Below are 23612 nucleotides of genomic sequence, written 5' to 3'. Positions count from 1 at the left end.
AGCGGAATTAACGTGATGAAACGGAGTGGAGGAGATTATAGAGAGGTGGGGGCGGTTTGCAGTGTTTCCCAACCTTTCTCCCTTTTAAAGGACAACTCTTTTATCATTAGGTAATATTTTATAGATATTTCATATTATATTCACTGCATAACAATAACAGCACGGAACAACTGATAAACTGGACAATTCACCCAAAGAGTGGAGACAATAACTGCAGGAAGTTTGTGTAAAACGAGCAATTTGGATGAATTTCGAGCAGATTATTTCCTGTGAAAATTACAGAGTTTTCCTGATATTTTTAGGGACTGTTCTTTACTTACCACAGAACAGGGGTGGCTGGGGTGTAACTTTTTTTTTTTTACTCCAATGTCCCAAAACTAAAAATATTTTTTCTTGAGCCTCCCTTAACCCCCATACATTAGTTATTCGATTTTTAAAACTTACCCTTGATGTTTGAAAGTTAAAAGTTGAAGTTGAAATCCTGAAGTTGAAAAAAAAGGCTCAATTTTAAATGAGACATAGAAGTGTGTTGGTTGAAATATCACTATTTTAAACTCAGTCTCAGTTATGTTTCTGCTGACAGAAGCATCTGTTGCACATGTTGTGTCCAAGTTTTGGTTATGATTAATGGTGTAATTTTGGCAATTTTTAAAGTTAAAGAAAACATGCCTCCGAAGGCGTTTTCTTTAAAAATCTGTAATAAAATAAATACAAGGTACAGCCATTTCACTTGTATGCCCCTCCCCTGAGCCAAAATTGAAAACATTAATCCCTCCCCCAATGCTTAAAAAATTATTTGACATGCCTCTCACTTTTTGCACCACCCTCTCCCTCATAGGTAAAGAACAGTCCCTTGGGAACTTTTTACACAACTGTCTGTATTACATATTTCTATTTTGAACAATCCTACCTCGTAGGCTTTTTATATGACAAATTCAGTGTTTTCTTCTCCATTAGCTCAGTGGTTATTTTAACTGCGTACCTTTCTGATGCAGGGCAAAGCTGTTTAGCAGAGACTGAAAGCTCTGTTAGTGTAGGTTGTGTTTAGGTCTTCACAATGCCCTTATCCTGTGAGATTTTCATAAGTGTGTATCTCAGGCTAAATGATATTATAATTTAAACTTAAAATTAAACCAATTTAGTTTTTCCTACAGAAATGAGTGAAATCCTGAGATATAGGCCTACTGTATATTTAAAACAAATTTCGTACATCCCTTAAAATTAAGAAGCCCTCATAACCCCACATGAAGCTTTGGCGACCTCTAATGGGGGTCAGGACCTCCAGGTTAGGAACCAGGGGATTAGAGCAACATACACATTACAAGGACACCTGTTACAGTGGGTGTTTTTTGGGTGATATGCAATATTTATCTGTATTTAATGATCAATAAAAGAGGCAGCAAAGGATCCAAAATGAAAAAATAAATAAATAACTGATTAATAATAAATAACTGATTAATAGTCCAATAAGGGGATACAGAACTATCGAACAAAGGGATTTCTGTATTTATCATTTTTAAAAGATAAATTAATGGTTTTCCTTTAAAATGTATTAAACAATCAGAAAACAGTTTATGAAGTTTAAACGGTGACAGTCTGTTGTCCACTTGGCAAATGCTGATGTTCAAAAACATTAACAAAAATGGTCTTGTTTAATAAATGCAACAGCTACTGAATATGGTCCTGTAAAAATGCTTTGAAAGTGTACTGTATGTGTGATAAATTCCTGAAGTATTAAGCAGTTACATTTAATGATTTTTCACATTCTTGACTGCTGCAAAAACATAAACCAGTTCCTTGTGTGAAATTGTCACTTAGAGGTATGTTGTCAAGTTATATGTTTGTTTCCTCTGTACAATCATGGTTATAAAAGTTATTTGATTTACAAAAATTGAATCAGTGATAGGGGCCTTTTATATAGCAGATATTCTGACTTATGGCAGGGAAAGCACAGGTGTTACAACGAACATTAAGGAGTGCTCTGAAGCAGCTAAATAGTTAGACGCTTTATTTATCCCTGGGGCGAAATTCACAATGGAGTTCAGCCATCATTAATTTTATTATTTACACCTGTGCTTTTACTACTGTGACATGTCAAAATGTCTTTGGTTTAAAAGACCTAAACGGAGGAATGATAATAAAATAAAAAGGGAATAGTAATGCCCGTTGCCCTAGAAGAGATGTTGGATTGTATTTTGTACATGGCTTTATGATAGACTGAGTTTGTGTAAGTCAAGGCAGCAGTTTCTGGTTGTGGTTAAATAATGTTTTTTATTAATGTATCTGTGAAAGTATTGAGAGCTAATTCTACAAACAACAGTGTCCCTCTGATTTATAAAGATGACTTTGAATACCAGAGGTGGACCCAAGACACAGAACACTGATTTGTTATCATGCTGCTGGTTGTTCTGTTTCATTTCCCTGCTTTGTCAACACAAAGTTCAGTTACCTTTGTATCTTTTGCATGTGCATAAAGTAGGTTACTCTCTAATTTCAGTTGAGGGAAGTTACAGCAGTGGGAAAAATAACTCAGCTGTCAGTTTTGAACACTCATAAAGACAACAAATACCACATACAGGGCTCTAATGAAGGAGTTTACTTTCATATTTCCTCATTAAAACGTAACCTGAAGTAAAACAGACTCCCATGTGGTGGTATTCATAACTCAAACATATGCAAATAAGATGGGAGTCTGCATCAAACAAACAGAATAACATTTTAGTCGACAATCACCAGGGGACAAGGTGCTTTGATACAAGCCCTACTGCAGGAGAAACGGAGGAATCTGAAGAGCGTTCGGAGCTCCTCAAAAGTTTAAAGGTTTATTCCTTTGCTTTCTGGCCCATCTCCACCTAAACAGTGGCTGCATTATGTTTCTTTTACAGAAAAATCACACAAAGACACAACAGAAACAAATGTACAGGGGAAGAAAACAGTTTATTATACTGAAATTATTCCATCGTATTGTCACAGTATAATAATTCCTTCAATATATTAAAAAATTATGTACAATTTTGGTTTCCAACGTCTTCAAATTGGCTATAAAAACACCTCTGGAATTTTAAAGTGAGTACCACAGTCAATGTCACATTGTATTCTCATATTAGGAAGAAAATGAAAGATTATCCATCACTGTCTTACTCTTTAATATGACACATTTTAAACAAAAATCCAAGTGATTGTAAGACATGGGTGTGTATGCCAGCAGATGGGCTGATTCAACATCACCCTGTGCGTTTAATTTTCTACATTCTAACACTAGATACCAGTCATCCCTTTAACAGCAATTCAGTCATGTTTTATACACTACAATACCAGTCACATCCTTCACATATGTTGCTGTGGTGCAAATACTAACACTTGAAAAACACAGTTCTAAATGATGAACAATTGGTTCGGCAAAAACTAATTTGCTGAAAGGTACAAATAAAGGCTGAAGTAGAAAATGTGTTCCACCTCTAATACCTGGGATCTATAACATAAAACTTGTTGGGGAAAGAAAACATCATAAAGACCTCACGTCAGCATCATCTCTTTTAAGCCAACATTTAACTGGCTCTTAGATTCAGCTAACAAAGATTCACATGAAGGGCTAGTGTACAACCTTGTTTCTGTACATTGTGCTACTGACAGCAAAGAGCGTCTCTGATTTGTTAAATTAACCGTACCATTATTGCTGAAAAAAAAAAAACGACAAAATCAAATATTCTACTCAATACTCAAGTCCCAAAATCACAACTCCCATGGAGAAGCTAATTACTCTTCAGCAACTAATAAAAAATGTGAAACAGCGTACCTAATATCTTAATGTAAGGTTTCTAAAACACTGTATTAGCTCATATAAACCAGGCTGTGCAGTAAAAAAATACAGTACCTAACATGCTAAATTAACCCATGTAGTGTGCAGATCTGCTTCACACACCAGAAATCTGCCTGTAACTACTTGTTAACTAACAGAAAGCTATTCATGCAAATCTACGTTAGTGTTTATGTCACTATGTAAAAGAGGCAATGAATGATCATTGTTCTGTCTATAAATAAAAAATCAGCATAATGTACAGTACGTGGAAAGGTAATCAGCTTATTGATTAGTATCATGTCATGATAAAATTGTGACTATGCTCCTAGTGGTCTCTGATCCAGGTTGATAAAGGTCAAAAATTACTTAATGCCCCTTCACCAGATTCTTTAAACAGATTTAGCCTTTTTTTCAGTACCTCAGAGCTCCGCTCATCGTTCCTTTACAACATACCACTGTCCAGTACAGATGAGCTGGCTCCTCTGTCCGCCGGTGTAGTTGTAGTGTTTCTTGTACTATCTTCTGTTGTAGAGGTCTTTGCGTTTTCGCAGCTCCTCCAGCACCCGAGCTCTAAACTGGGTCCAGTCTTCATCCTGGAACTGCTGGAGGCCCAGGGCCAGATGGAGCTCCGCAGAGTGGCTGCGCAGAAAAGGATTGTACTGCCTCTCTTCTCCAATGGTGGAGGGACTCTGAAAATGAAGAGCACGTCAAAAAAAAAAAGGCAGCCCTCCTCAAAACTGATATGCACTGTCTCACTCCGGCAGCCACAATGATTCACATGCCATTCATCCGTTTGCGAGAGAGAATTGTGGGGTAACGAGTGATTCCTGCCAACTTACACCGGCACGGCTTTGCGTTTCTGCACCTCTGCCCCGATTCAAATGCTGCAAAATGTCTCCTCGTCAACAATAAATCACCTTTTAGCTTTCCATTTTATGCATTTAATTGAGCATAATCCACAGTGATTGCCAATCGAGACGGAAAAACAGCTTCTTTCCAAAAGCTGTGGCACTGCTGAACTCACACGTCTCCTCAGTCTGGCAAGACTGAGCTGCTATCGTTGGAGTTTATGCAATATTTTCTTACATGTCACTCCAAGCCAGCGATTTTGTGCAGTATTCCTACACCTACCACACCATACACAGCACTCCATATGTGTCACACTGCACCTTTACTGGACTTTGGCTGCTTTACACACTTGTTAGTTGTACTTTATCATTACTGTATTATATTTGATATTTCTTACATTTTGCACTATTGTTAGATTCAGGTACTTTTTACTGCCAATATTTATGACCTCTTATCTCATTTGTGCCTTATTCTATTCTTTGTAAATATGAATGAAGTCTTAAATACAATGTATCTATTGAGGCTGGTGCAACTGCAATTTCGTAGAGCTTGTATAATGACAATAAACTTATTAAATCTTGATGAAACCCTGGATCAAAGAAGTTGAAAGCAGCATTTAATGTAAAGCCCTCCTTCCCCACCACAAAGCAAATTTAAGTACACAGCTAATAGACTGTAACATTGTCAAAAAGCTAGTGGAAAAATTTAATTAATATTAGCTGACTTTAATCTAGCAGCTTCAGCTTCAGGGTCCTGGTATTGTTACAGCTTACTGGGACATTTGAATAGAACAGAGCCAACGTTAATGTTAGCAGTAACACCTGCGATTTTCCTGTTAAGACAAGCCAGAACGTTTGTGGTTAAAAAAAATTGCAAATGTGTGAAACTGCCTCTAGCGCCATGCTGTATAGATGTCAGATAAAAACTAATCTAAATTCTGGATAGGCACTTCACTCAACAGTGACCCTTTGCTCTGCTGCAGACTGTATCACAGATGAGACTTGAGCTTGGATGAGAGGAGTGCTCGGGCACTGACAACACATACACTGTAGGCAGGTGATAAAACCTTCTTCCCAGGTGCTGGACAACATGAATCCTCTCTGGAACGGCGTGCTACAGAGGCATAACAATGGCGATATATCATTCTCACCGTGCACAGCTTCTGGCCTCGCTGCAGCAGCACCCACTGATATTTGTTTTCCCTGGCAGCGTTGCGAGGCTCAACCTCAGCAGCAAATAGTAGGTTGTCCTCTGCATACTCATGACCTGGGGGGTAGCCAGTCGACAAAAGAGTAAAAAAAAAAAAAAAAAAAATCATGCTCACGCACATAACCACACTTTAGAGATTATACTCTACAGAAGTCCCCATGCAATAACAGTCTGACTTTACCTCTATAAAAGTACCACCACCATCTACGTGACAAAAACCCCGACACAGAGCCCCTGACAACTGAGATGATTTTCCTACCGGGCCATAATAGCGTATCATCACTCAAGGAGGCGACTGTGTCCAGAGATGACAGCATTGTTGTGGCACTGCCTTCAAACATCCTTCCTGAAAACAACACCAGCAACAGGATTTACTCAACTCAAGAAAACATCAAATTTTAGATGGTATTGTATGCATTTAGAAGGCCAGACTTTAAAATGAACACACTATGAATTGGTCAGTTGGAAATATGACCCATTTCTGAGTCATCGGAAGTAATAGAGGTTATTCATGCATACTGTAAATGCACATTAAGCTGTGCTTAATAAAACTGGTTGTATGCCACTGTAGCTCTGCAGTACCCCAAATAGCACAGAAGGTGCTGGTATTGTATAATGAACAAAACTAAAAACCTCCATGGGCTATTCATATTTTACAATAATTTTAATTTTCAGTATTCAACATTAGCCATGCTATAAGGATATTTACAGACTATGTTAACTTGGGATTATAAAAGCAAAATTAGTTTGCATGCTTGGACAAAAACAGAAAGAGGTATGATTTGCATGTAGTAGTGTTCAGTAGGGATGACAGCGACATACATTCTCTGTTTACTGGACATCCTGCTCTTGAGTGCCTGCGGAGGAGCTCTGTGTGTTTAAGTGTGTAAGCATCAAAAATAGGTGTGTGAGCCAAAGCTATGAATTCCAAATGCATTCCCTGTGCGAGACAGATAGGAGCCATACAAAACAACTGGTCTTGAGGTCTATGGTTTAGGTAAGCCACCAGGTATTTGCCAGCTCAGTCACCAGAATAAAATGTTGGTATCGTGTGTCTCTGCAAACCACGGATAGGTTACATTTGTACGTTTCATGTGCATCATGTCAATGTTTCCAATGTGACGTAATTCTGATGATATGTATATGAGCTGGGTTTCTCATCAAGAGGAGGATGAGGAGGGGATGGTGGATCGCAGTGGTACCTAGGCGAGATTGCTGCCAAGCAGCAGACAGCAGCAGACCGCTGCTCGAGACAAACCAACAACACATTTGAACAACACATCAGGACACTTCCAGGCATGTTTTTGCCGACCACACTGGGTATTTTAAGCCCAAAAAATGTTTTCCTCACCCTAACCAAGTGTTTTTGTGCTTAAACCTAACCACACGTTAATCACAGCATCGGCACAACATAGAATTAAAAATTGAAATGCAAAGAAACTTAATGTTTCAACATATCCTATCTCTGCATGAGGACAAGTGAGGACATGCATTTCTTTTCACTGACCTATTGAGAACATGACACCTATTTATCTTAGCATTAGCAAACAGACAATTCATTATGTTCTTACAGTTGGTCAGTGGTCAATTAATGTGGCTCACAAAGACCCAGATTATGTGAAAAGTTGCTTCCCATTAAGTTGACACATAACAGAGATCTCTGTTGTGTGTTTTCTGGTCCTCTTCTGTGTACAACATACAAGCAAGTTGCTGTGAACCACAATGTCAGCTCTATATGATAATTTCTATGGATCCTGTTCTGTTGTAACTTACCACACCCTGAGAGGAACACCAGGTCACCAGAGAAGAGGCTGCAGGGAGCGTCAACCGCCCGGCCATCCAGGAGGTAGATCATGTGGCCCACTGTGTGTCCCGGAGTGAAGAGGGCCTTAAAGTGCATACGGCCAACTGTTACTGAGTCCTTATGTGAGAGAGGGCTGAGGACACAAGGAAATTATAGGTGGAAAGGGTCAATGGGAAGTAAATTGCTACAGTTAGAGCCAATTGATTTATTTAACAATAAATAATCATACAACGTTAAAACGTACTTGCCAATCTAAACAAATGGGACAACAACTAGTTATCTGGCCTCAAGGCGTGGGGGAGCAGTTTATCATACCATGATAATGTACCATGAAGTCAGCTGCTATGACTGCTGACAGACAGCAGGAGAAAGAGCACCAAGCTGTACGTCTGTTTGTGTGTACAGAAACTAGGAACTGGAGTCAAATTCCTCATATGTGCACACACACCTGGCCGTGTGCGAGCAGGGACTTACTGTGTGAGGCCAGGAATGTTATCAGCTGCGTTTCCATAAACTCTGCATGAGCTGTGAAGCCTTTTCAACCCTTTGTTTCCCCCACTGTGATCCCTGTAAATGGAACAGAAAGCAGATGCTTGCCAGTATTGTGGACACATTAGAAAATTGAGCGTTTGCTCTGGCCAGCAAATGCACACTAAGCAATTTCAACCACATACTCTTTATGTTAGTTTAAGTTTAGAAAGATTATCTGACGTATAAATGTTATGTCCAAATGTATTCGCATTAGTGTGGGTGTTTCCTTTTGATTGGGTATTATACATGCTAAAATATAAACACTAGCAACTGCATGTTTACCAATATTCACTTGATATAGTACACTGTTTTTAAGATCTGTCTTATTTGGTATATTTACCCCCCTCTTAATATGTTAATAATAAATCCCAAATTAAAATATAACGCATGCCTTAAACTGTTAAACTCACCAATGCTTGTGTGTACAGAGTATTGCTTCCAGAGTCACTCCCTCTTCCTCAAGAACTGCCTGAAAAAATACGTGCTGTTAGACTCTTCTTCAAACACCATATAAAACAACACTTCAGCTGCATTTTATTCAAAAGCCCACTGAGCTGCAAAATATTATACTTCAGACTGTTGGCAATTAAAATTAGTAATTTTACTTGTGTGCTCATAGTGGCTGCTGCTGAGAATGCACAAACATGCTCATTCACAACAACTACAGCTATTGACAATCAATAGCAGTAGCTGGAGTAAAATACATAAAATTCTAAGTTCAGAAAAAAAACAAGTGAACTGAAAAGCTGGAAAATCAGAGGAGTCGTTTTACAATGCCCAACTAAATAAGCGAAAGGCATGATTGTCACAGAGGCGGGATTGTGAGCTTGATAAAAAGAGGTTTGTGGTCACGAATTACAATCACACACACACAACACCAATTTTCCATTCCCATAGTACCTATCTATTTGCACTGTATTATGAGTCCTTTTCAACAAGCCATTTTCTTGTAATATAACCAAACTGTTAGAGCATCACTTCGACCATGCTCTTTCTCTTTTTATATTGTCCCCTATAATCCACATATTGATTTCAGTTTATATTTCGCCTCTTTCAGGTAAAACTGATCCAACCCTTGACAACACTTTAAAGGTGTGGTACACCTACAAAATGTTACTGAAATAGAGCCAATGCCCTTCATTTTTTTTAACCCAAAACATGACAGTGGAGTAGCTTAGCTCAAAAATAGGGAGGACTTGTGCACTTTGTGATAAAAGCCTGAAATTTGGTACACTTATAGCCAAAGACATTCTGAAAGTAACTGGATATGGAGCCATCTTGAATTGTCAATATGGTGGCCATGGCCAGCAACAACAGTTTTCTTATGTGGGATTGATATTGAGGACGTAATTAAATTTATTTACTATACCATTGTAAATTGCAGTCCACCTCACAGCTGAAAACTGGTGGCCATCTTGAATTTTCCATGATGGGGAGTGGGGTGGGGGTGTATGATAAAGGCAATTCATAATGGTATGGTAAATAAATTTAACAAATTGTGTCCTCAATATCAAAATATATCCATCACACATGAGACAACGTTTGTTGCTGGTGGCCACTTTGAAAAATGGCTGCCATGGCCTCCATATTAACAATTCAAGATGGCTCCATACCCAATTATTTTCATCACAATGTGCACAATTGTTTTGGTTATCTGCCCCACTAAGAGGGCTAAGTGCAAAGGAAAATGTCTATCATTACAACACAGATCCGAAAGCCCCTTAAAGACAAAAAATGGCTGTAAAATAACATCTATACACAGTGCACACAACTGTCAGTCGTAAAATTCACCTGAACTGTTTGAGGGTCTGCAGGGTCGACAACAACTGCAACACTGGAGGCTGTGTCAATTACAAGGTAGCTGTAGTTGTCAGACAATACTGGGATGGGAATTATTTTGATACCTGTGGGCAGACAAAAAAAATCCTAAATTAAATATACAGGACAATATTAAACTTTTTCATATAGTATGGTAGAAGTAGCCATATTAAAAAGATATACATATAAGGATCAAAGTACATTTGTTTGTTTTCTTGTGTAGCATAAAAGGAACATCAACTGCATTAAGTTGTGCAACCCTGTGTTGTAAAAGTACAATAAATTGAAACTATAGCACCTTTGTACTTATGGTAATAAAAATACTATTATCCTGAACACCAACAGACATGGCCTCTCTGTTTTTGTTAATGGCACTTAATATTTTCCAACAAAATTGTAAAATCCAGACTGCTGCATACCATTGAACTCCACGGGCTGAGCTGTGGAGTGTCCAGCAGGGTAATGCTCTCGGGCCTTCCTCATTTGTCTCTTGTAGTACATGTAGCCAAGTCTGGTCCTGGTGTAAAGTGTGTACCTGGGAGACAGACCAAAAAGCTAGGGAAACATTGTGTCTGGGAACAGGGGATGATTATGTAGTCACTGTCATTCAAAAGACAAGGGGGTCACATTTCCTCAACTAAAACATCTGCAAATTTAGCATGGGTAAAGTGCAACCTACATTAGCTAAAGTACCACTAAGATAACCACCTTTTCGACTCATTAAACTCACCTAATATGAGTTAATTTCAGCATGTTACTATAAACAACAAAGTCTAATATCATAAAAACTGCTCGTTAAAACATATGTTTGTGGCTCGTATGTATGCCGAACAAGACACAGTAGCTACTACCACTTTAAAAACAGGCTTCAGACCAAAATGTCAGCGTACTTTTGTCGACTGGCTGAGCAAATTAAAATTGGGACATATTTGAATGCAGTTTGGTGGGACGGCCTCCTTTGAATGGCTAGATGTTAGGGAGCTACGCTAACGAGAATGATAGCAACAAAATGTTATTTTATTAAAAAAGCAAATTTTATACTCACGCGATTCGGAACAACGGCTTCTCCGTGCGGGCCATTATTTTGTTCAACGCTTTCCTCCACAGCAGCTGTCCTTTGCGTCTGTAGCGGACACATAAGCATAAGAAACACAAGAAGGATGCGGCGGCTACCAGTGTTACTATCCAGTCAGGAAGCGCCATAGCCTCTGAGCGAGACGTGATGACGTAATACGTGACACGCCAACCACCGACTTTCGAAAAAATAATTTTTCAAAATTAATTTTTGTTGTTTTTTGTTTGTTTTTTCCCATAATGGCAGTTCTTACTTTATCTATTATAAGAATTGAAAATTAATATTTAGTAATATAATTTTTATTTACTTTCAGTTGTTTTCAGCTCTCGTTTATTGTTGTGTTCTTGTTTTATACCTGACGTTTTCAGTACATTGTATTGTTGAATAAAGTATTCGAAAAAAACAAAAATAAAATAAAAAATATTTCAAAATTAATACTGCATTGTAATTGTACAGACAGATATATATTTTAATTTTTCATTTTATAGCACTGAAAAATGATCATTTTAACATCATATATGAAACAAAAATATCAGACATGACGAAAGAAAAGAAGATAAAAATAAAAAAAACCGATACACTTACTTTGTTTTTATTACATTTAACTTTAATGTAAATTTTGTGACGTTTTGGGTTAAGACATTTCTTAAACACTACTAGCACTACTACTACAACAACTACTAGGCTACTACTAGTAATAATAATAATGATAACTTTAATTATTCTCCATAAAGTTGAGTCCATGTCCGCACAGACACATTCACACTCAAAGTTGTAATTTTAAGGCTGTAGCCCAGCCCTCACTGTCACTGGCATGTCGCCTGCGACTTAATTCCACTTTAATTAATTATTTGTAAACGCCGTCAATATGGAGTCGAGCCAAGTTTCGGTCACTTCTAAATAATTTAGCGACGCCTAACGTCTCTGATGGGACACTGATTCATATTAGGCTGTATCCTTGTGGCTGCAGCTCAAAGTGAGACACAGTAGGCTGTATGGTAATAATATTTGGGGCAACTTTTAGGGGAAATATAGTCCAATAAGGAAAATATTATCAGGATGACTGCTTTAAAAAAGAACGAAATAAACTCTATGTTGGGAGTAACAGCTAGAGCTTTGTAAGACACAGCAGTCTGTGGGGTTTGTTTTTCAATTGTAGGTTATTTTTATTATTTTGAACAGGAACCTGAACAACCGGAGTCTCCGTGTTTCCCGAGACGCATCAGTAACAGTGTAAGTTTCAGCGAACATATCCTATTACAAAGATGACACCCTCCTGTGGTGTAAGTCTGCAAACCTCCAAGGAGAGAAAGGACAGGAGGGAACAGTGCTCTCATCTCAGGCTAAAGCCAGGTAAGTAAAATAGCTTCCTTTCTTCTTTTTGTTTGTATATTTTCTTTTATGTGTCACTGTTCTGCTAGACTTTTCTAGCATGATTAGGTCATTTTATATTGTGCATTATTTATGCATGCACATTGCTTTTTCCACCAGATAACCAATACAGATATTTGGATGTTATCTTTGTTACAAGGTGGTTTTAACTGTGTTGTATGATGGTGTCATATAACCACCTGATTGTATTAAGTAACTGAAAAGTCTAGGTAAACAATAACTGATTGGATACTGACCATGATTCTGATGTAGCTCATGACCCTCTCTTCAGGGTGAGATCATGACATCTAAAACTGATAACCCTCCATCCTATGAGGACGCGCTGCACCATCCGAAGTATGGAAACTACCCTCACCAGCCACAACATGGCTCCCCTCTTCCACCACCTCCATCTTACAGCCCCAGTCCGGGCATGTGCCATGGCCCGCCTGGCTACTGGGGCCAGGAGGGCGTCTACCCGGCAGCTGGGATGTGGGCAGCCCCTGGCTTCTCTCCATCTGGGGTGCCCACCACAATACCGACTCTGTCTGCTGGAGTGCCTGCATCAAACCAAGGTTCTGAGAAAATGATAGAGGACTTTAGTTAATCACATCCTGCATTATATTTATTTTAGCTTCAAGTGTAATAAGTATAAAATTGTTATTCCCGATTCTGCAGGAGACATGGATGATTTTCTGAGCACGCAGTGGGAAAGCACAGCTATTCGGCATGCCTTCATTAAAAAGGTAAGCTTTTTTATTGATCATCAGACTTTTAATGTGCAAGCCAATGACAGTCCTGTACATCCACTGAAATGTTTCTTTGTGTGCTCAACAGAACTGCTTGGTTTTGTGTTTGTGGGCAGGTTTACTTAATTTTAACAGTGCAGCTTGCCGTCACCTTTTCAGTTGTTGCTGTCTTTACGTTTGTGTAAGTGTCCCTGTTCATCCCAGTCTAATATTCCAGAGCTTAATGTATCTTGATTGGGGGTGAGCAACAGTTAACTCCCAGTGATCCCTTATGTCTGTGCTTTCATTAGTGACCCAGTGAGGCTATTTGTCATCAGATACCCTGGCATCTACTGGGCATCTTTGTGAGTTACACTCAGGGAACATCACATACTTTCAGTGCAATTAGATAAAAAAAAGAGATAGAGCTACTCCACAGAATCATTTATTTCCTCTGTGCTATTATTCTCATCATGACATGCTGTTGTTGTGCTTTATCTCTCCATAGTGTGGTTTATTTTTTGGTTTACTGCATTCTGGTCTGCTGCAAAGGGCCGAGGTAAGCACGGCCTCTCTGAACAAGTTAGAAAACACTTTTACCACTGATAACGCTATGTCTTATTTACATATTCATAACCAGTAATGGCACTTCTGTTTGTTTACATTTTAAAATGTTCATCGCAATTTGTGTTCAGGAGGCGTTTCCCATGGAATCTTGTGCTGCTGGGAGTATTTGTGAGTATTGTTTGTAGGGGTCAGGAGTCCATTTTGTGTATGGTCCACTGGATCCATATGGCCAAACTAAGATATATATATTGTGAGGAGTGACTGGAATAATAAAACAAAATAAAGCCAGTAAGAAAGAAATGGTTCAAATCCTCTTACTGTTTTCATGTTATCTCGCAGACTCTCGCCCTGTCTTACATGTCTGGAACAATCTCGAGGTTTGGCTCCAACTCAGACAATACCCCACAATACACATATACAGTACATTTTGAAGATGGTGTAATACACCCTGTGATATTTTGATGTTTTAATCACTATATGTATCTTTCACAGCTATTATGAAACAAAGGCAGTGCTAATCGCCATGGGAATAACAGCACTAGTTTGCATAGCTGTCACAGTCTTCTGCTTCCAAACCAAGGTAGATGGAGATGTAAACTGTGTCTCTGTGTAGCTCAGTAGCCCGTGGCTTGTCAGAGGATGTCTTTGTTGTCAGTGTAAAAGAACGCCTTTGTCTCGCATTACAATGGGGCACTGAGTTCCTTTAAATATTTATAACATTTTGGGATAAGACATGAACCCAGCTTCTCCGTCTGATGCAACTCGAGATGAATAAGCTACATTTTTCAGCTGGCACGTCCACCAAGCGTTTATTTTTTCTTTTAACCTCATTCTGATCCTCTTTCAAATTATCTTGACTGCTGCCTCATTTGGCTTGAAGCAAATTAACTTCACTTTCATCCCACTAATGACTTGTTTCTCATCACAGGTGGACTTCACCTCCTGCGGGGGGTTTCTCTGCATCGCTTCCATCGTGCTCTTGATCATCGGGATTGTTACGGCCATCGTCCTCTCCTTCCAATATGTGAGGACTCTTTGGTCCAGCTCTTTCATTTATTCTGTCTGCTCGTGTGTCTCGGTGTGAGGAGTTGCAGCTCAGTAGGGTGTATCCCTGTGACTGATTTCACATTCAGAGGCCTTTCTTATATCCCTCAACAGGTCCCTTGGCTGCATATGCTCTACGCTGCAATTGGAGCCATCGTTTACACTCTGGTGAGTCTACGCCCACATGAATTTAAGGGGAGCGTTTGAGTCTGGTGTTTATTACAAGGTTATTGTTGACTAACAAGTGGCACAGTGATCCTTGCACCTTGTAATACATGAGCGTTCCCCAGCTCTTACAACATGCTGAGAATTTGATAGTGCGTTAGATTAATCTGGTTTGTCTTGATGCAACAATCTGCCTATACACGCTATCATTCATTTTCCGTAGCCACTTATCCTGTTAGGGGTTGCAGGGGGGCTGGAGCCTACCCCAGGCGGGATATACCCTGGACAGGTCACCAGACTATCACAGGGCTGACACATAGAGACAGACAACCATTCACACTCACATTCCTACACACACACCTACGGCCAATTTAGAGTCACCAATTAACCTGCATGCCTTTGGACTGTGGGAGGAAGCTGGAGTACCCAGAGAAAACCCATGCTGACACAGGGAGAACATGCAAACTCCACACAGAGGGGCTCCCCCTCCCCAGAGTTCAAACCAGGAACCCTCTTGCTGTGCTTCGTTTTGGCCTGAGAGTGGTGCGAAATGGAAAGGGTTCACTCTTTAGCCGTGTTTGAGGTATGGCTCTTGGGATGCCATTGTCAGTCTGTCAGCTGCTCTGTCAACCATTCAGTCCAGCATGGAATATCTCCACAATTACTGGATCACTTGTCAGATTTTGTACATACATTCATGGTTCTCGGGCACGGTATCTGAAATTTGGTTATCCCCCATCTTTTCCTCTTGCACCACCAAATGTTTAAAGTTTTATCCAGTAAAATACTTTGACAGAGTCATGGGTGGGAACAAAATGTTGCACATTGAAAGTTCCCAGAGGATGTATCTAAATGGCCGTGGTGGTGCTTTGACATTGACATGTTTTTTTAGCCCAACCAAGAGGTTCACATACAGTGCCCTCCAAAAGTATTGGAACAGTGAGGCCAATTCCATTATTTTTGTTGTAGACTGAAAATATTTGGGTTTGACATCAAAAGATGAATATGGGACAAGAGATCAACATTTCAGCTTTTATTTCCAGGTATTTACATCTGGATCTGATACACAACTTAGAAGATAGCACCTTTTGTTTGAACCCACCCATTTTTCATGAGAGCAAAAGTATTGGAACATGTGACTGACAGGTGTGTTTTGTTGTCCAGGTGTTTCCCAATTACATTGATTATTCAAACAATAAATAGCACTGAATGTCTGAGCTCAGTTTCAGATTGGGTACGATAGGTTTTGCCTGTGCAGACTACATTTAGAGGTGGAACCAACATGAAAACTGAGAGCTGTCTATGGGTGAAAAAGAAGCAATTGTGAATCTGAGAGAAGATGGACAATCAATCAGAGCCATTGCACAAACATTGGCCATAGCCAGTACAACCATTTGGAATGTCCTGAAGAAGAAAAAAAACACTGGTGTACTAAGCAACAGACATCGAACAGGTAGACCAAGGAAAACATCAGCAGTTGATGACAGAAACATTGTGAGAGCTGTCAAGAAAGACCCTAAAACAACTGTTAGTGACATCAGCAACAACCTCCAGAGGGCAGGAGTGAAGGTATCACAATCTACTGTTCGCAGAAGACTTTATGAACAAAAGTACAGAGGCTACACCAGAAGATGCAAACCACTCATTAGCAAGAAGAATAGGAAGGCCAGGCTGGAATTTGCCAAAAGGTACAGAGATGAGCCTCAAAAATCCAAAAAAAATTTTGAGATGAGCCTCAAAAATGGGAAAAAGTTTTATGGACTGATGAGACAAAGATTAACTTTTTCCAAAGTGATGGAAAGGTGAAAGTTTGGAGAAAGAAAGGATCTGCTCATGATCCCAAACATACAAGCTCATCTGTGAAACACGGTGGAGGTAATGTCATGGCTTGGGCTTGCATGGCTTCTTCTGGGACGGGCTCTTTCATCCTCATTGATGATGTAACACATGATGGCAGCAGCAAAATGAACTCAGAAGTCTACAGAAACATTTTGTCTGCTAATTTAAAGAAAGATGCAACCAAACTGATTGGGAGATCCTTCATCATGCAGCAAGATAACGACCCAAAACACACTGCCAAAACAACAAAGGAGTTCATCAGGGGCAAGAAGTGGAAGGTTTTAGACTGGCCAAGTCAGTCTCCAGACTTAAACCCAATAGAGCATGCATTTTACCTGCTGAAGAGGAGACTGAAGGGAGTAACCCCCCAAAACAAACAACAGCTGAAAGAGGCTGCGGTGAAAGCCTGGAAAAGCATCACAAAAGAAGAATGCAAAAGTTTGGTGATGTCAATGGGTCACAGGCTTGATGCAGTTATTGAAAGCAAAGGATTTGCAACTAAATATTAAGTCTCATTCACTTTAATCTATTTTAAGTTTATATGTTCCAATACTTTTGCTCACCTAAAAATTTTGTGTTCCATTACAAATAATGCTATCTTCTAAGTTGTGTATCAGATCCATATGTAAATACCTGAAAATAAAAGCTGAAATGTTGATCTCTTGTCTCATATTCATCTTTTGATGTCAAACCCAAATGTTTTCAGTCTACAACAAAAGTAAACGAATTGGACTCACTGTTCCAATACTTTTGGAGGGCACTGTAAGTGTTGCTTTTGAGTGAATTGTGTCATCAAGTACTGGATGTGTTGCCATGACATTCAGGTTATCATCAGGATATGTAGTAACTTTGCTTAGACTTTTATTTTGCACCATTATCATGACAGAAATTGAATTTGTCCAATGCTACAATTTATGACCAAATACCTTTAAAAATAATGACAGTCCCATCAGCCTCAGGTGTACTTGGGTGTACCGGCAAATGTTAACATGCTAACATACTCAGTAAACATTAGCATGTCAGCAGCAGTAAGTCCAGTCTCACAGAGCCACCAGTGTAGCTTTAGATTCTTAGGGTGCTTTTCATCATACTTCCTTGCGCCCTCTCTCCTCCGGAAAATGTACCAATCCCTTAAATGCACCATAGAGCAAGAAAACAAAGGTGTATGCTATGAATCTCTTCCTCGCTTCCCTTTCTCATATCTTGCTTGGAGGAGCTAAGGCGATATGGAGAGGGAAGTGAGGAGACACGTAGGATTAAGGAAAGGCACCCTTTGTCTTCACTATGTGCAGGTGGAAACTTTGGCCTGGTAGGAGCATTCAAGGAAATGTCAGGGGTCACATGGACATTAGGAGTCATTCAGATAGGGAACAAGAAAATCAATATCAAAGTGTTATGGCAATTTAGTTGGCTGTTGTTTAAATAATTTGTCACAATGATCTTTGAATGCAATTTAATGCTTGTGGCTATACTTGAGGTAAACAGGGAAAAATGTCTATTAGTTTTTACTTAACTTTGTCCCATCTTCTGTTTCTCTGTGTTAGTTTTTAACATACAACACCCAGCTTCTTATTGGAAATCGTGAGTTGGCACTCAGCCCAGAGGAGTACATCTTCGGAGCGCTCTCTCTCTACATCGACATTGTTCACATCTTCCTCTTCATCCTTCAAGTCAGTGGAGCTGCCACTGAATAAGCCCCATAGTAAGAGCACATCTACTTCGACTTACAGGATATTGTGTTTGACGTTAAACATAATGCTACATGTACAAAAGTGTCAGTTAGGATGTCTCATTACTAGCTACACCACTGTTGAACTTCCAAACTATTAATTTAGCTATGTATTAAGTTTTTTTTGTTTTTTTTTACATCAGTAACACTTGAGCACTTTGATTTATTCTTGCGCTGTATGAAGCAGGGCAGTGAATGAAGACTTCTTACCTAACTGTGAACGAGGAGAGAAACTCAAACATATAGGCCTCATATTGCTACTTAATATTCTGTCTTGCCGTTTTGTTTCAGCAAGTGTTGCTTAAGTAGATCATGCAGGCTTCATGTAGCCATGAGAGATTACACTGAACCTGTACTGAAAGGGGCATAAAATGTGCATGCTTAAACAAAGCATTCTTACTTGCATCAAACGTTACTGCTACTGAAATTCAGAAGCAGTACACACGTAAAACATATTCAGAAAATGGAAACCAAGTAATCAATGTTTTTAGAAGTTTTTAATTATTTGTCTTTAGTCTTCTAATGACATACAAAACACCTGATGTTACAGGCATACTGCTGGAGACCACAATCATAAGTCGTTAGTCTTCTGTGCTGGTAGTAGGAGGGACTCAGATCTGTATTAACGTAGTTAACATCTCCATAGAAAAGAACTTAGACAAACACTGACTGGATTGAAAGATGGATTAAGTGTGTGCAGCTTCATAGAAACTTCCTGAAATTTCTGGCCAACCCCCTTCACTCTGTTACGTATATTATCTGTTGTTATTAGACAACAATGTACAGCAATCAATAAAGTACACCCTACTGTTGTAAATGCTTCGTTCTGTCATCTTAATGGTTAATCATAGTGGCACATTAGAGTCACAGGGTGGCACGAGCTCCTATACTCTCCCCCTTTTCTGCATTGTGGATTAGTATTGTTTCCCATCACCGGCGTCTGCTTTTGTCTACGTGGTTGAGGGTTCAAGGCGTCAGGCGCTTGGGGTCACGTGGGAACATGGAGGTCTGACGTACGTTGTGGAGACCCAGGTACAGCATGCAGACTCTCTCCAGGCCTGGATGAGATGACAGTTCAGTCACTTAGCAAAACTTTTGCCATTAAAGACCAACCTGGAGCTTGGACTGGGACAATTTTACTGCGGCTCACGATGAAAAAAACATTCAATGAGTTCTTTGTGAATTTCAATTATCGGAATAACTGTGAATATTGTGTCCAGCAAAGGGATTTCTGAGCAGCTGACAATAAAAAGACTCTGCAAAAACAGGCTGCACACCAACCTCAAAAAATGCACTGGCATATTTCAACTCAAAAGACATGATGTCATTCCAAGTAGTTGAAAAGCCTGACTTTTTAAGGTTGTTGTTTTCATGAAAAAGGATGTTCACCACAAAAACGTTCTGATAATATTCTTTTAAAACAGGTAATGCGTTTTTAGTAAAACCTCTGTCTCCTGTGTACTCCTCCTCCTCCTCCAAAAAAAAAAAGATCATTCTTACCAATGCCTCCACCACCATGTGGGGGAGCTCCATAGCGGAAGGAGTCGATGTATGCCTTGATCTTCTCCAGATCTGTCATGAAAGGAAAAAGCTGCTTAAAAACTTGTAATGAACTTCCAACTAACCATCCATCCAATTAAATTTCTGGTGCTGCAATTCATTCTGCTCACCAACAGAGGGAGACAGAAGCTATATATAAATCCCTCAATGCACCTCAGTTTATCAGAGCGATCTCCACACTCTGTACTCTTACCAATCTGGTGATGGGTGGCTCTCTCAGTCAGCAGCTGAGCATCGTGGATTCTCTGAGCTCCAGACAGGATCTCCTCTCCCCTCATGAACATGTCATAGGAGTTGGAGTTTTTCTAGACAGAAAATAAAAAGCAAACGTCACCTATGAGGTCAGGAATTAAATGTAAGGAGAGGAAAAGACCAAACAGACAAAACATAAAGACTTGGACATTAAAAGACGGACTGGGAGTTTAAAGTGTTGCAGTCTGCATCAGTCAGGGTGTGTATCAGTACAAAACTCCAGAATCTGTCCTAAACTGGTTGACAAACTGGAACTAGAAGCCAAATTTAGAGTATTTTCAACATAGATTAGCTGTGCAGTGGCTTTTCTGTGACACTGATATGAAAAAATTCTGTCAGTACTTAAAGGGATAGTCTGGATTTTTGAAGTGGGGGTGTATGCGGTACTAATCCATCGTCAGTGTATGACATACATGGCATTTACATACATACATAAATATACTGTGGTCAGCACACCCCCAGTTTTGAGAAGCAGGCAGGAGTATCACCACAGAAACTAAGCAATGTACTGCTGTGAAAGGAGGCAGCAGGAAAATATATTTCAACCACCTGAAAAAAAAAAACTCTGATTAAGTATGTGCTATACTATTAGAATATATTCACTGCTTTACTTTGCTGTCAGACAGCCCTTTCTGACAGGGAGCTAAACAGGAAATTATCTATGCTCTCTTCAAAGCCAGATTCCAACAGCAATTTTAGCTTGCTGAACTCAGGACCTGCTGGTCTACTGCTGACTCGATCAGTGAGTTTGCTATTGTGTGACTCTGCTGTTCGTTTCGATACATCAAAGTGAACAATAACAAAAACAAACTAACCGATCGAGGCAGCAGTAGACCAATAACTCCAGTGTTCAGCAAGGTAAAACAATTTTGTCAAAGGGGTCTGGCTTTGAAGGGAGCAATAGAACAGCTTCAATTCCCTGTCGGATAGAGCTGTCTAATGGCAGAACAAAGTGTTGAAAATATGAAACCAATATATATTTTTTTTTAATCGGCTAAAAGATGTTTTGCTGCTGCCCCTCCCACAGCAGTACAATGCTTTGCTTCAGTGATGGCACTCCTGTCTGCTTCTCCAAACACGGGGCATGTCGACCGATATCTACTGTAGGTAATACACTGACTATGGATAAGCACTTCATACAACCCCACTTTAAAAAATCCAAACTATCCCTTTAAGTTAAATTCTTCATGGCTACATTGCAAGGAGCTTTACATATGCAACAAAATCCAGTGTGCTTTTTTATCATCCAGTACATCCAGCAAAGGACAGACGGGTAAAGAGTCTTTGGCAAGTCTAAAATTGTCGCTGGCCGCAATGCAGGTTTACCGCAGGTCAACCACAACACTCATTTGCAAAGATTTACGTAACATTTGTCACTGCACATTTCTTACTATGAAGCCAGTGTGTGTGTTCACTGCATGTGTGTGTATAAGTGAGTGAGAGACTTACAGGGTTGTTTGGATCTGGCATCGTGTAGAAGGGTCTAACAGCCAGTGGGTACTTATCCAGCACGTAGAAGTCAGTATCATACTGAGGAAGAAAGAGGTGATACAAACAGTTAATAGTTGTTTTAAATGAGATTTGCTGGATAGACCAGACACCTGTGGATGAATCAAGACAATAGTATCTCCTTTTTTCCACTACAGTTTTAGGGTTGCAACTAACGATTGTTTTCATCGTCAATTAATCTGCCCATTATTTTCTCAATCAATCCATTAATTGTTTTGTCAATAATTAGATCATCTTGTTTTTTGGAGCAACCTGATGAAGGCAGCTGATAAGTGCTGACTTTTAATGCTGCAACCCTTCAAAAGATGACCTTTTAATACTTGAAATCCATCCACACAGGTGCAAATCGCTGTTTTTTTTTTCCACAGTGAGTGTCCAACCACTAATATTCATTATTTTTTCTTTACACTAAATTATACATTAAATGAATGAAACGCATTTGAACATACCTTTTCCTTGACAAGACGTCCAAGCAGCTTTTCATTGGGTGTACTACAGAACAAGCAAAAAGAAATTAACTTGATAACTTTGTGTTATTGTGTCACATGTCTACCTGTGATGCCTAAAAGTAAATATTGTACAATTATTTATTCTCTTCTAGTGTTTTTACAACATAACAAAAAACAGTTTTTATGCACTTCTCAACTGTGCTGTAAATAATTTAATACAAAAAAAAAAAAAAAAGATCACAAGAATGACTTGTATTTTAAAATATTGCAGAGTTACTAGTCTGAGGTTTCGTTTCCTCTCTTTAAACTCGTGTCTACTTGCATTTCTGCTTTCATCAAATCATCTGACACAAAAATGAGTGGGATGTGGGACACAGGGTGTGTGATGTATTCTGACCTGAGGTCCTCCTCGTCTCCCATCTCGACCCCGGCCTCGCGCAGCATGGCCAAGGCCTCGGTGTACTCCAGCCTCAGAGTGGGCTCCAGGAATTTGAAAGGCTCACTGGGGAACTGCTTGTTCACCGTCTGGATCTCTGTCTGGAAGCTGATGCAGACAGACACACATTAAAATCTACTAACCCAAGGTTCAGAATTATTGCCCACACACAGCCAGATGCCAGAAAAATAATCTGCCTTTGGTAGTTAGCCTAACAAGGGTCACAGCCCACGCTGGCTGGTAACTTTGTGCAATAATATAAGAAAGGCCTCTTACAGTTTGTACAGTGTTTGAATTTCAAACGTCATCCCTGCTGGTCAATAAAATGCTCTACAATCAACAGAGCAAAGCAGAGCTAATGGAGGTCAAAAAAAAAAACCCAATTTAAATGTAAAAAAACCAATGCTGACTAAATCACATTTAGAAACCCTACAAAGGGGCTGAACATGAACATTTTAAACAGACATCTATTTTGATACATTTTCAAAGTAAAATGAGACAACTAACAGATCTCCAGGGACAGCAAGTCAACTTTGCGTGAAGTACTGGAACATCGCTCAGACGCACATGCAAAATTACATATTACGTCAAGGAGGAACAGTCTAGAAAGTAATGAGAACAAAAGCAAACAAACAAAAAGAGGAACAGTGGCTGTTGTTGAAACTGACAAATTGTGACTGACCTTTGCACTATAAAGGGGGCTGTTGCTGCAGCTACATGAAACCTAATATGACCTCTGGAGCAATGTTTCCCATGTACATTTAGTTCAGCATTCAAAATGTTCTTATATGAAGTGGTGAAGAAACTGAAATGTATCCATCCATTCAATGTTTGAGCCCATCGGCCAAATCTCCCTGCATGTTTATCTTCAACAATAC

The 23612-nt window shown here is 39.4% G+C and overlaps 3 protein-coding genes across 3 annotated transcripts in view; 1 reads left to right on the top strand and 2 right to left on the bottom strand.

Moving 5' to 3' along the window:
* Positions 1-2918: 2918 nt before the first annotated feature.
* On the bottom strand, positions 2919-11230 carry pnkd (PNKD metallo-beta-lactamase domain containing). Its single transcript, XM_033613606.2, has 9 exons — positions 11056-11230; positions 10430-10545; positions 9984-10096; positions 8603-8661; positions 8136-8228; positions 7631-7794; positions 6117-6203; positions 5799-5914; positions 2919-4488 (listed from the first exon to the last, which is right to left on the bottom strand). Exons 1-9 carry the CDS (start codon positions 11211-11213, stop codon positions 4315-4317), a joined length of 1080 nt encoding a protein of 359 aa, XP_033469497.1. The 5' UTR covers positions 11214-11230; the 3' UTR covers positions 2919-4314.
* Positions 11231-12361: 1131 nt separating this feature from the next.
* On the top strand, positions 12362-19345 carry LOC117251433 (protein lifeguard 3). The gene is made up of 12 exons (XM_033617713.2): positions 12362-12438; positions 12749-13031; positions 13135-13202; positions 13322-13386; positions 13496-13549; positions 13693-13743; positions 13880-13919; positions 14091-14128; positions 14244-14331; positions 14680-14775; positions 14910-14963; positions 18344-19345. The coding sequence occupies exons 2-12, from the start codon at positions 12758-12760 to the stop codon at positions 18491-18493; spliced, it is 978 nt and encodes a 325-aa protein (XP_033473604.1). The 5' UTR covers positions 12362-12438; positions 12749-12757; the 3' UTR covers positions 18494-19345.
* Positions 19007-23612, bottom strand: part of dars1 (aspartyl-tRNA synthetase 1) — a 33287-nt gene continuing 28681 nt past the window's right edge. Inside the window, exons 13-18 of the mRNA XM_033617712.2 lie at positions 22696-22842; positions 22299-22341; positions 21790-21870; positions 20282-20393; positions 20029-20100; positions 19007-19586 (exon numbers count right to left, since the gene is read on the bottom strand). Of these exons, the coding sequence (XP_033473603.1) occupies positions 19495-19586; positions 20029-20100; positions 20282-20393; positions 21790-21870; positions 22299-22341; positions 22696-22842 (547 nt within the window). The 3' untranslated portion in view covers positions 19007-19494. The remainder of the gene's footprint in view (positions 19587-20028; positions 20101-20281; positions 20394-21789; positions 21871-22298; positions 22342-22695; positions 22843-23612) is intronic.

This window comes from Epinephelus lanceolatus, chromosome 14, assembly GCF_041903045.1.
Source record: "Epinephelus lanceolatus isolate andai-2023 chromosome 14, ASM4190304v1, whole genome shotgun sequence".
In the NCBI taxonomy this organism is placed as follows: domain Eukaryota; kingdom Metazoa; phylum Chordata; class Actinopteri; order Perciformes; family Serranidae; genus Epinephelus; species Epinephelus lanceolatus.
This window is presented reverse-complemented; position numbering and strand designations above follow the sequence as displayed.